The following is a 13,709-nucleotide window of genomic DNA, read 5'->3' as shown; positions in this document are numbered from 1 at the left end:
AGCAGTTTATTTTCAACCATGTGCTTGGGTAGAGACCGGCAGTAAATCAGCCCCATTTTCACGACTTCACTATGAGGCGATTGTGGGTTTAGATTCTGATTGTAATGTGAACTTATTATTCCCATATACCTGCAAGCTGTGCAGTGTAGTGGTCGGTCGGGGTTCAGTATGTGTTTACATGGTGATTGAGCCGCTATATTTAGAGATAGGAGGTCCTCCCTAGTATAAGTATGCAGATTACCTGGGTATGAAGTGGACTGGGCAGGGGTCCCGGTCCCTGGTCCCGGAAGGGCGCGGACGGGCGCAGACGGGCCTGCCTTTGGCACGCGTCCTCGTCATGGCCATCTTATATACTGTCTGCCCCCTAATGCGATCATCAACTAGACCGCCGACTTCAAGATGGCCGTTATTGCTGGCAACCCGGAAGTAGAGAGATTAAAGAGTGAACCTCCCTCCACATCAATCAGCTCTAAGAACTGCGGTGGACCGGGGAGTCACTTGCGAGTAATTCCGCCCCAAAATGAGTTTTTCCAGGTACCAGAACACTGGAGTGACAATAAATGTGACACAATAAACAATTTAAAAAAAGATTTAAAAAGCGCACTCGCGCTGTGCAAAAAACGCTAGCAGCAAAATGTAGGTCTAAAAACACCTTAAAAAGCACTCTCTGCTGGTTTGGCACTGGCTCTGGCCAGCGAGTGATGAAGTCTAGCCGCCTTTACCTTATCATCTGAGCGTGCGCGTCATGCCCATCTTATATACTGTCTGCCCCCTAATGCGGTCATCAACTAGACCGCCGACTTCAAGATGGCCGTTATTGCTGGCAACCCGGAAGTCGAGAGATTAAAGAGTGAACCTCCCTCCACATCAATCAGCTCGAAGAACTGAGGTGGACCGGGGAGTCACTTGCGAGTAATTCCGCCCCAAAATGAGTTTTTCCAGGTACCAGAACACTGGAGTGACAATAAATGTGACACAATAAACAATTTTAAAAAAGATTTAAAAAGCGCACTCGCGCTGTGCAAAAAATGCTAGCAGCAAAGTGTAGGTCTAAAAACAGCTTAAATTAAAAAGCACTCTCTGCTGGTTTGGCACTGGCTCTGGCCAGCGAGTGAAGAAGTCTAGCCGCCTTTACCTTATCATCTCTAAACCTACACTTGCTCAGTTCCCACAGTGAACCCTTCCCTACTTTTTCTGGAGCTTTCTAAGTTCAGCTACAGCACTCCCAAAAGCCTCTTTTCCGGGGAGTTTTCAAGATGGCTGGTCCCCACTTTTCTTGTTGGTGACCCATCATCCCGCCCAGGGTGGGGTCTATCAAAATAAGACACTCCCTCTGTCCAAAAGCAGAGAAATGTATCCAGACTGCCTCTCAGCCCAGATCACCTCCTGCGGTAAAAGGATCCAGCCTGTCTATGAGAACGCCAGCATTGCTACCAGGAATCATCCATCAGGCAACTGCCCTAAAATACCTTTCTTCCCTTGATGGGTGTCTTTTACTTTTTCTGGGTAATTATATGATCACTCGAGGGGGTGGCAGGCTCCCAGATTTATAGGAATCATCTAGGTGAATGTAATTGCTGATACATTTCACAGTTTTATAATGATTATTTTTCTAGGTTTTCCCAAGCCATATTTGGTAAATATTACTTTAGTACTCAAAGTACGCCTCGACAAAATGGAAAGGCCACTTCACACACATTTAGAAAATGCTACTTTTAAAATCAGCTACTCCAGAGACAGGCCAATTCCTTACTCGGTATGTCTCTCTATTACATTACATGCACCCAGGCCTTGTGGGTCCCAAGGCACTGCTTAGGCATGACTTAGCTCATGTTAAAATTAGGTGTTTCATCATTTCTAGGTTTACTGTGACGTGTTGACTACAGATTCAGCTCACAACAGCTCAAGGCGGCAGGGGCAACCCTTATGCCATGCTTGTGGACTCACTCATGTAACTGTCGTAAGACTACAGTTCAGCCAGAAGTGACCATTTCGTTTTTAGGCTACTGGTGCGCTTTCTGCACAGTATTTTCTTTGGTTTAACTTAAGAGTCAGATATGGCAATTCTTTTTTTTATTTTTACCATGTTTCACGGAAAGAGCGCATGTGCACTGGGTGGTGTTTAGCAGCCTCACGAGCTCAGAGTCAAATATGACAGTACATCTATTTAGAAAAAAGGTAGAAGTCAAGGAAAAAGTTGCACTTTCTTACATAGCTTATTTCTTATGCTGTTCTCGCCTCAGTTATTATGAAAACATATACAATATGTTGCCAATGTTAACTCTTATTACTTGTATGTTGTCTTCTGTATTTTATGTGAATTACAGCACATCAAAACATGCACACGTCAAGTATTTGCTATATAAAATAAATGTGCATTTTTCGAAATGTGAATAGATAGGAGCATAATAAACAGACACAATTCATGTTTTATTACAATAAGCAACAGGATAATTTAATTTTATTGTCACACCAGAACTAGTTATAAAGTTATTTTCTTAATGTCTCTTGCTACTGTTTTACCCTTAAATGACACGAAAAAAATATGTTATAATAACAAAAAAGACCACATGTAAAGTATTTGTTTAGTTGTGATTTGCAAATGTATAATAGCTAATCCAGGATATATTGAAAGAAATAGCCTGTGCCATAATGACTTCATTGTGAAGAATTTAGAATCAGAGCAAATGTTAACTAACCTGGCTCAATTTCATTCCACCAGATCTGCACATAGTCATCGCGGTCAGTCCGTGATTGTTCATGATAAAATCCCAAAGCGTGCAAGAGCTCATGCTCCACAACTGACTTAGTGTCACATCTTTCACCAATGGAAAGGACTTGCCCTGTCCCAAAATCTCCAACATAGGACCAGCATCTTTAAAAGAGAAGGGCAGTACGTTTTAACCAAGGGTCTCAAAGGCAATTTAAAAGTTGACATTGATATTTTAATCCAGCCATTCATCGTAGTAACTGCAAAAAGTGGAATACCTTAGACACAACATACTATTGACAATCAGGATTTTGAACAGAAACCCAAAATCAGAAATTGCCTTTTCTTATCTGGTTGAAGGGAGTATTTTCAAAAGGGGTTGTATGGAGTGTTGCACCCCCTGAAACTGGTTATTCTTGGGTTGAGTGTTCCGATGCAACCCCCCATAGGTTTTGATGGAAAGCCTGGTCTACTAAAAATTGTAGACAGGTCTTTGTGCTAAACAATAATGCCTCTTTAAAGCATGTTTTTATTTCTCCTAACCCTTCCAGCATGTGTACTGTTCTGGATAGCACATATTCAAAGTGGGAAAGGTTTTAAACATGTCTAAGCATAGTGCTTTGCACTGGAAGAGTATCCTTCCAGTATGAAATGCTATGCTAGACATTACACACACACTCTTACACTAGGAGTAATGGTGTGTGCGTGAAGCAAGGTTGATTCAAACCCCGCTGGTGCAGGGGGAGAAAGAAACAGCATAGAACTGGAGCTGTTCTGCACCCTCTCTCACACAGCATTTGTTGCTCTACTCCATTGCATAAAATATTAGTAAATCTACCCCAATGTGTCAAAGTGTCCCAGACCCAAGTAGTGATGGTTCTTGTAACTTGTGCCCTCCCTATGTCAGCTTGATTGAGGCACAGAGTCCTGCTGGCTGCACAACGCAGTTGTCTCCTATGAAGAATGTGGTTGCCAGCTGCACGCGAAGCGCGATAACATCAGGGGCTGACCCTTTGATGTTGCATTGAGGGGCACCGCTCCAGCCCTCTTTCTTCCCTTGAGGCCATGCACTCACCTTGAGTTAAGTGGAGTGGGGGAGACACGGGGTCCACCCATGCGGCACACTAAAGCCGAATCATGTTCTGCATAAAGGAGGGGTAGGGTCCAGGTATATGTGCTATATACATGCCCCTCGGCATAATCTCCCTCTCTCTTTCCTGCTGGTAATGCGATAAGGACATGGAAGTTGGGGTCACCCTGCGCATGAGTTCTGGAGCATCCTGGACGGTGTGACCAGAGGTGAGTAGAGCAAAGGAGTGATAAGATAATTTTAAGATAAGATAATTTTATTTGCACAGTTAATTAAAACCAATGCAATACTATACAAAATATGCGTTAAAATTAAACACAATATAAAATCACATATGTTTTAAAACCATCATAGTGTGAACATTAATGTTCTGTTCGTCATAATTATAAAATCATATTGGCCTTTCATTTGTCACCCAATATTTAAACAGTAGGCAAAGTTTATATTATAAAACAGGTTAAGATCAGGTCGCTTCAATATTCTAGTCCTGGCATTTTTTCCTCCACAGCCTTTAAAAATTTTACAAGGCTGCAACTCAGTTGAGGATCCTGAGATGAAAAACAGGTAAGTACTGCACTCCTTCGTGTTCGTGTTCCAAATCGAATAAAATGGGGTTTCAAAAAAAGTTTCCTCTCCTCATGCATTTTCTCACAAGAGCATAGCAGGTGGAGCATATCTTCTTGTATATTCCCACATAGCCGGCATAGCAAACCTGCTTTCTTTTTTAGCCAGTGTGGGAGATGTTGAATGCAGGGCAGCAACCCTAGCCTGTATCTTAAAAAGCACATTTTGGTCTGTTCAGCAAAGCCCAATCCAAAATAGTTCTGAGGAGCTTTTGCCACATATGAGTTCAAAATCATCCAAGCGTGCGTTCTTTTTGAGAAGTCTGTTTTATCTTGTACCCACGACTGATGCTTGATAGATTTCTTTACCAATTTGTTGAAGGTTTTGTGATCTAAGGAGGAAGCCCAAAGCTGTTCCAGCCCGGTATTTACAAGGCTTTTTGCTAAATATTTAGCTGCAGGCGAAGTCGGAGTCTGCTCTAGCTCCCTCCACAGATATTCATTCAGTGTTCCTTGTGCAGATTTCCTCACTTTGTCCCAAACACAGATGTAAGCCCCCTGACGTGCCAGGAGCTGTTGTTGAATGCCAAACTCCAGCCTAATCTGTGGTGGGGAAGTCTGCTTGGGAAGGCTAAAGATAATTCTATGATTGTGCTGTCAAGTATTGTTGAATCCCTGCCTCGTAGCGCCTCACTTCCATAAGTTATTGTGGGGAGTAATTTCGCTCGGATAACTTCTGCCAAAGGTGTTAGTGATGGACCAGATAACTTATTATTCAGTGTTTTTAAAGCGATTGCCAGAGCAAGCCCCTTAGCTTTATTGCTAGACCTTTGTACACTAAATCGACCGCCGTTGTCAATCTTCACGCCTAAATATTTATATGTTGGCGTGTCTTTAATGCGAGATTTGTTCCAAAACCACAAGAAGATTTTCCTTTTTCTTTTACTGATAGTCATAGTTTGAGTTTTCTCGAGATTTACTTTTAGATCATTTGCCTCAGAATAACTCTGTGTGCTGTTCAGGAGGTTTTGGAAAAACACATCAACACGTCCATTACCCAATTCTTAGAAAATCATCATCTACTTCATGATTCCCAAGCTGGCTTCCGTCCCAAATTGGGAACTGAGGCGGCTCTTTTGGCGGTAACTGAGCTGGCTAGGAAACAAATGGATCAAGGCGGCACTACAGCAATTATGCTGCTCGGCCTTAGTGCCGCCTTCGACACTGTCAACACCAGCATTCTCCTCCACCGCCTCTATCAAATGGGAATTTCTGTGAAGGCCATGCACTGGCTCCAGTCTTTTTTGGAGAACCGCTCCTTTGAGGTTGTTGAGGGCACTACCCATTCAAAAATTTGGCCCCTGGACCAAGGTGTGCCCCAGGGCTCTGCTCTGAGCCCTACCCTTTTTAATATTTATATGCAGCCTCTTGCTGATATAGTGCACTCGTTCGGCCTTGACATAGTTACTTACGCCGATGATACACAATTAGTTGTATCTATGAACCAGCTTGACTCTTCCCCCTCGAATCTAAGTAATTGTTTGGTAGCGGTCGCTCAGTGGATGGCTACCTCGCATTTAAAACTAAACGGCGAGAAAACGGAGCTCATGATGCTAGGCAACTCAACCATCCCCAGTCCTATGTCGGACTGGCCCCTGTGTATGGGTCCTCCACCCCAACCAAAGTCCCATATAAAAAGTCTAGGCATCTGGCTGGACACTAACCTCAGCTTTTTGCAACAAGCTACTACTCTGTCCGCCACATGCTTTGGGCTCATGCGTATGCTGAGAAAGGTGCTACCACTTCTCCCCTTCGAAGCCCGTAGAATAATGGTGCAAGCCATTATTTTGTCCCGTTTGGACTATGGGAACTCCCTATATTTAGGGGCTCCCACCTCCACAATAAGGAAGTTGCAGGTGACACAAAATGCTGCAGCTCGCCTTTTACTAGGCCTCAACAAACGGGAATCAGGCACAATGGCCATGAGGAAACTGCACTGGCTTCCCATTAAGGCCAGAGTGTTGTTCAAATCGTTGTGTATCATGCACAAATCCATGTGGAAGACTGCCCCTACCATGATTTGCTCCCTTGCAAACCCCTACCTTCCTCACAGATCGTTGCGATCTAGTACTGCTTTCCTGGCTACTGTCAATAAGATCAGACGCTCCAGATGGGGTGGGCGTTCCTTCTCTTGGAATGCCGCGAAGGCATGGAACTCTCTGCCCACTCTCCTTCGTAGTGAACCCAGCCTTCTAAAATTCCGGAAGGATCTGAAAACGTATCTTCTTCCCCTTACATTAGTATGACTATACACAGCGCTACGAGGCCTCCGGGTTGTTTGCGCTTTACAAAACCCGATTAATAATAATAATAATAATAATAATTTTGAAGCCCTACTTTGGTGTGGCTTATTAAAACAATGTTGTCCGCATATAAGAGGCAATGGTAGGTTAAGCCCTCCTAATTTAGGGGCATGTGAGTTGCAATTGGTCAGAGTTGGCGCCAGTTCGCCCAAAAACAGATTAAACAATGTTGGGGCCAAGACACAGCCCTGCTTGAGGCCATTGTTTGTCGGTATGCGCCTAGACAGCAGTGAGCCGTCCCCCACCTTTATCTGTATCCAGGTCTCCATATGCAGGTTTATTAACAGGTCCAACAGCGGTTTTGAGATACCCCAGCCCTTTAATTTTGACCACAGAAGATTCCGGTTAATGTTATCAAAAGCCGCTTTATAGTCTATGTAGCAGAGATGTAGGGGCAGTTTTTTCGTATCTGCCTTGTCTATTAGTAGGCCCATAGTTAGAATATTGGTCGTCGTGCCCACTGTTTTAACAAAGCCTGTCTGATAAACCGGTATCAGGGATTTCTTTGTAGCCCATACCCTTAGTTCCTCCAGCAGTAGACCTGCAAAATACTTTGCCTCATTATCGATTAGGGCCACTAGTCGGTAGTTTTGAGGGAGAGCCCTATCCCCTGCTTTATGTATTGGAGTAATAATGGAGCCCTTCCAAGAGTCTGGCAAGATGTTCGAGCACCTGATTTCCAAAAAAAAAGGGGTTCAAGAGCTGCTGCCCAGTAACCCACGTCTTGCTTGAAGAGGACTGGCGGGATCCCATTTGGTCCCGGAGCTCCTTCCCTTCTGCCTTTTTTGATTTGGCGTGTGATGTTATTTTGTAGATTTGAAAGATTGATTAATTCATGTTTGTCTTTAGTGTTTGTGCTCAATTGTGTTTGTTGTGCATTGTCAACATTGTGGTCTTTACTGATATTAAAATTGTATGAGTCCTGGTTTTTTGGTGAATCTTGATTAAAGTGCTTGCCAAGATAGAGTGCCCATGTTTCCTCTGTAATGTTAGATGAGACCCCCAGGTTTGCCGGACATGTTAGCGAGTTAATGGTTTTCCAAAACCTTGCCCCATCATTCTGTTTAATATCTGAGTGAAGTTTCGCCCACAAGTTTTCCTCCGTTGTTTTAGTTGCCTCCCATTTCAGTTTTTTTAGTTTGAGTTTCAGTGTCCGGAGAAGATTTTGCTTTGTTTTTTCATTGGGGTCCAGCTGTATTTCCCTCATTGAACGATAAATCATGTTTTTTACTTCCTTAATTTTTACTCTATGCTCTCGAGATAGATTGTCCATAGTGCTGTACTTTGCATATGCTTTGGGCTGCGTTGCATAGTTCGACATGGTGGTTGCAAATTGTTCCCATTTTGTAACTTCATTTGGACCAGTGCACTCCATAAAATGTTGTTGTGCCCTTCCTGATAAGAATTCACCCATCGCTGCCGAGTACTTAATTTTTTTGAAGTTAACAGTATGGATGGTCTCTTTTGGGGCACTTGATCGCTCGAATGTAGGTCTCGCAATATCCAAGACTATTTCCTGAGGGCAGTGGTCACTATCAGCTTTTTTCCCTATCCGGAACGAGGTTGTATAGTGAAAAAGAGGTAATGAGATAAAGGTGTAATCTAATATGCTGTTTGCCCTTGTAGAGTAATAAATTGGGGCTGGCGGATTATCTCCCACAAATCTGCCATTTAGAGCTCTGATATTGAAATGTTCCAGTTCTTCGAGTGTCTGTATACCCAATTTTGTTTGTTTAGTTGTTTGAAGTTTTTCTTGCAGTGGAAGGTCCCAAGATGTATTTTGAGCTAAAATTGCCTCTTCTTGTGGCGTACCCATAAGGTTGAGGTTGAAATCCCCTGTGAGCACAATGTTAGTTGTTGATCTTCCCATGATGCATTCCTCCAAGAAGTTGTATAGTTCCTTTGCTGCTTTTTTTTTCTTTAGGGTGGATATAAGCATTGATAAGAATGCAGTCAGTATTGGCTTTACCAAAACCTTGGGGTGCTAAAGCCAGCTTAATTGCAAGATTAGCTGCTGAAGAAGGACCAATTTCTTCTGTCCTGACAAAGCTAGTGGCTGCTACATAAGTCGCTAGACCACCTTTGAGATGCCCATACTTAGCTGACCTATTAGTGCCTGTGAAATAACGTAGATATCCCTGGAGATGTGGGGGTTCGGCGAGCCATGTTTCCTGTAGAGCCACTATGTCGAAAGATCTTATATAAGCTACGAATTCTGAATCCAGCATTTTAGTGGCTAAACCGTTGATATTCCAGGAGCATATGCGCAGTTTGTTTGGCTTATGCTCCCGTGGATTTTGGTCGATTTGTCAGTTGTTATTTTTTGTGGATCTCACAATCCATCTTTGATCTTTCAACTCAGTTTTAGCGACACGGTCTGCTCCTTTCCAGCAGGTAATTTCAATGTGCTCATTGCTACTTGTTCCACATGGCCCAGCCGCGCCTCTAAGAACCGAGGTTCTGGAGCTGGCAGCATTTTCTCTAGGGTCCAGCTTTACTTCTGGGTATAATATGTCCGGGTATCTTGACTTTATATGTGGTTTTATCGTGATACCCCACTTTTTTAATACCTCGGCTTCTGATAGAATTTTCTGCGCTATTTCACCCGAGGCCCAAATCGCCTTTGTCGCTTCCCTTCCTGTGCCTTCTAAGTCTATAAATTCAATAGACAGCAAATCTGTGCTCGATACGTTTGCCAGTGAAGGGATGTGTGATAATAGCCGTAATATATTGCTTCTATTGAGGATGTCATGTCTTCCTTTGGAGATGTAATCTGGGTTAAACCATATAGCGTCAGGGGTATTCCCTTGATCGTTTATACTCCGCCCTCCATTGTAGATGTTTATAGGTGTTTTCGGGACTGCGTATTCTGTTGGTCTTGCTTTTACCAGATAGGTGTCGGTTTTGGTCGCTCCTCCTGACGCTTGATCATTGGCGCATTGGTGAGGTGCAAGGGTTTCGGGATCATTGTGTCTCCCCCTTCCGCGCAGCCAATGCACATTGCCTGTCAGATGTACAGGTGCCGGTTCTGTTGTTGTGCGGTCTCCCCGTGTGTGTATTGTCGCAGTTGCTTGATTGATGGCGTATAATTGGCTATCCGTCAAACCTATACCTATGCCTTGGCTTTCTACTCTTTTGTCGATTATGTCCAGAGTAAGACCTTGTTTTGTATTTTGCGTGAGGTTGGGGCTGGTCTTTATGTTGTTTTTTAGTACGTTTGGCAGGGCAGAGTCAACAAGTGTTGGGCTATTCCTAGTTGGTTGTGCGGATACTAATTGGCCGTATTGAGAATGGGCATTTTGTTCATCTGTTCTGGTGTTTGCTTTCGACAGGTTATCAGGTGTTTGGCACATTTCATTGGGGTTTTGACTTAAGATTTTTTCTTCCCCAGATTGTGATTTGTTTTGCTCTGTGATGGTAGGTCGGCCAAAGAGTTGTGTAAATCCTTCGCGTTTTGAGAAGAGCTTATGTTTCCTGCCTTTGCGCTTTTTAGCTCGCCTCTGTTTCGCGTTAGGTTTTATATCGATGTCATCTTCGTCTATGTTGTCCGTTGGTAGAGGGCTCATTGATCCCATGTCTTTGCCCGCTATGCTTTTATTTGGATCATTCTTTTTAGCTTGTGCTTGTGTGCCTGTGCTTATCAGTTCTATCTTTCTTACAGCTTCTGAATCTTCACCAGTTTTTCCTTTTTCAACCAATTCTGTTTGTGTGGGAAGAGCAATTTTAGTGGCTTTTGTTGTTGTGTGACCCTGTATCTCATTTTCCAGCGTAATGTTTTGCTGGGCAGGTCTTTTGAGCTTTGTGCACAGGTCTGTCAATAGTGTTGGCAGGATGGATAGCTTATCAATAATTGGGTCGCATCTGCATCCACTACTGGTGCTTCTATTTGTGTCTTGTAGGTGGCCCAATTTGCTCTGAAGAAGCATATTTAATGTGCCCAGCTTCCCATCTATGGCGACCACAAACACAGCTAAAGTGTCTAGTAACGTTAGTTGGGCATCCATTTTCTCCGATTGGTAGTGTAGTGCATCCACCAAGAGTTGTACTGTATTTAGGAGGCTGGGCCAGGCGCTTTCCTGCCCAGAATGTTTTAAGAAATTTTCTTGGCTTCCAGGTGGCCCCTTAAAGTTTACTGCTCCTTCTGGCGTGCCTGATTCCGCCTGATTTTCCTGCTTGCCTTCAGTTCTCATGGGCCGTGTGTCTGAGGCTGTTCTGCTGCTATTCTGGTCTTGAGGATATGCAGCTGTAAGTTCTTCCCACTCTTCCTTCCCCAAGTAAGAGGATATTTCTATCACCTCTGACGCTAGGCTCACTTGACTTTCTTCTTCACTGTGAGTCCTTTCCATCTTCTTGTCACCAGCCTCTTGTTTTTTGTAAGAAGTGTCCAGGACTATCAAAGATAAGTCCTTCTCTTCCTCACGATTAATTCCAGTTTCCTCCTTATTTATAAGTTCCTCGAGGCGGCTTGTGACCTCTGGGCTTTTTGTGTTCCTCCTACCGTTGCCCTCGGCATTGTCGCTGATGCTGAGTCCGCTATTATCTAGTGTTCTTGGTGACCTATCCTTTGCTTTATTTGACCAATGTATTTGGATTAGGTTGGTATCTATGGTCAGTTTCCTCCCTATTATGGCTCCCACAGAACCGGTCTTTCGCTTTGACTCACAATTAGTAGGCTGGGGTGTTGATGTTATTTGAGGTGAGGATATAGGCATTGTACTGTCTTTTCCTATGCTCTTATCCTTGTCCTTGTCCTGTAGGGGCTGTGTTCCACTAAACTGAAAAGGTAGAGGTAGCTGAATTGGTTCCAGGGGCGATTGTAATCCTGATTCTTCGTTGATCTTTGAGAATAGGGTGTCCCCTGCGTTTTTTAAAAAGCAGAATTTTGTGTAAATTTTGGGCTGGAACGAAGATTGATTGATTTTTTTTCTCCTTTCTGCATTGACCATGGTGTCACTTTTTGAGTTTTTAGAAGCAGGCTTGTCCGATGTTATATCTATTAAGGAGCTCTGTGACGTCGGCTTAAGTTTAGCTGGCGGAGACCCTTTGATTTCCTCGGGTGTCTTAATTTATTGTTTACGCTTTTTTGCTCCTCCTTTACTCGTTGGGCCTCCTCGAACCCTTCCTGATCTCCTTTTGTAGACTCGGTCCCTTGATTACGAGTTGGTTGGTAGTTGGTAGTTGAAGGGTAGTTGAAGGGTGTCAAGCGAGGCCAGATGGGCAGATCTCCTTATGTGCCCTGTTGGTACTGTTTTCGCTGGTATTTTCCAGACTGTTCCAGCTATAACCCCCGTGTGACTGTCAGCTCAATCAAGCGCAAACAGGCCCCCAGAAGGCACCCCGGCAGTGAACTGGGGCTGAAGTTGTTGAATAGCCAGTTGAATAGCCAGTGAAGCCAGTAAAGTCCAAGCTCCACTTGAGACCAAATGCTCGCTGCAGAAAATTACTGTACTCCAGCTCCCGAGCAACCCAGACTGCCCTCCCCGCCCTGCCGTACCTTGCCCTACTTAACTAGCAGCCACCCGCCGCCGCTGCAGAGACTGCAGAGAGTGGCGCTAGATTTGGGACAATCTGTGAGGCGAACAACTCTGCAATCAGGTGTGATGACAAGCGGACGGGCGATGGGCAACGAACAATGGGCAATGGACTGAGTGGAGGTCAATTAGCTAGCAGTTTCTATAGGAACAGAGAATCCAAAAAGTCACAATAGTAGCTGCGCCAAATCAATTGTACTGTGTACTGTGTACTATGTACTACGATGCTAAGGGCTCAGCTCCGGTTAGCGAATTGCTGTCCGAGCGGCCAACTGACCGGCAGATCGGTAGTGCGATGCAAGCTCGGCAAATATAGGCAGCGAGCAGGTCTCCCTCCTCTCTCAGTCACTCACTAGCTGCTCAAACTGCTCAAGCCGCTCAGCCGCTCAGTCTCTCTTCCATGCGGCTCCGGTGCGGCTGATACAGCTCTAATGCGATGTGGAGCAGAGGTCGGGGCGGGGTCCCGTAGTCGCAGTCCGCAGCCCACTCCGATTCCTCCCCGGTAGTCCCGGCCAGGCCCGGACTGGCCGTTGTGGGCACCGGGCAATCCCCCGGTCGGCCGCAAGGGTGGGGGCCGGTTTCGGGCTCTGGGGGCCGTTTTTGTTGCAGAGCCGTTTTTGCAGCATAGCTGCAAAATCGGCCCTGTAACAAAATCGGCTGAAAAGCGGCCCTGGCAAAGCGCTCGCCCCCCTCCCGCCCGGGGGGCGGGGGGCCGGCCGAGCACTTTGCCAGGGCCGGTTTTGGTTCCCAGTCCGGCCCTGGTCCCGGCTTCCAAACAGCTCCCGGGCAGCACGTTCCCGCACCGCACCAGAGAAATAATGAGCAGCAGCAAGCGGGATTTTCGGCAGTAATGCCCGCGGTGTCTCAACAACAGCGTCTCGGCAACAATCCTCCCGGCTCCCGGCTCGCTTGCACGACCGATCAGCGGCGACGCCTGACCAACGGCTCACAGCAGCAGTGAACAGCAGTGAACACAAACAATGGACCAAAAACCAACTGTGGTCCCAGAGAGTTTATGCAGGGGAAAGGAGTGTGGGTTGGCTGGTGCCCTCGCTGCCCCCCCCCCCAATTGAGGCTCTGTTGTGTGTGGCATTAGTGCCTTGACCCCCCAACCCTGCCCAAAAGCCACTTTTCCTGTGCGCCCATCCGCTGTTTTCTTTGTGAATTGCAAAATATCTTAAACCTACACAAAAGTGTAAGTTTACTTTTGTGACTCAGGCCCTCTGTGTCTAGAGAGCCTGGAACAAAGCATAGCATACCATAGCAAATGATATAGACATTAGTAGAAAAAGCTTGTCTAATGTCATTTTAAAACTTACCCACTCTGCTTCTGAAAAGTGATGTATGTTGGCTCTCCTTCGTAGGGTTTAAAATCTACACATGACTTCAGGCGGTACATTTCGAAGGCTTTAAGGATGACCCCTTTAGCATTAAGATCTGTAAAACACAACA

General features: G+C 45.1%; 1 protein-coding gene across 1 annotated transcript in view; it reads right to left on the bottom strand.

The window, feature by feature from the left end:
* The window catches only part of LOC144762464 (meprin A subunit alpha-like), a 108,703-nt gene that overhangs the window by 88,267 nt on the left and 6,727 nt on the right, over positions 1-13,709 (bottom strand). Inside the window, exons 6-7 of the mRNA XM_078647675.1 lie at positions 13,577-13,694; positions 2,700-2,875 (exon numbers count right to left, since the gene is read on the bottom strand). Coding sequence (XP_078503801.1) covers positions 2,700-2,875; positions 13,577-13,694 — 294 coding nt within the window. The remainder of the gene's footprint in view (positions 1-2,699; positions 2,876-13,576; positions 13,695-13,709) is intronic.

Source organism: Lissotriton helveticus, chromosome 6 (assembly GCF_964261635.1).
Source record: "Lissotriton helveticus chromosome 6, aLisHel1.1, whole genome shotgun sequence".
NCBI lineage: Eukaryota > Metazoa > Chordata > Amphibia > Caudata > Salamandridae > Lissotriton > Lissotriton helveticus.
The sequence above is the reverse complement of the archived record's forward strand: the minus strand, read 5'-3'. Positions and strand labels throughout refer to the sequence as shown.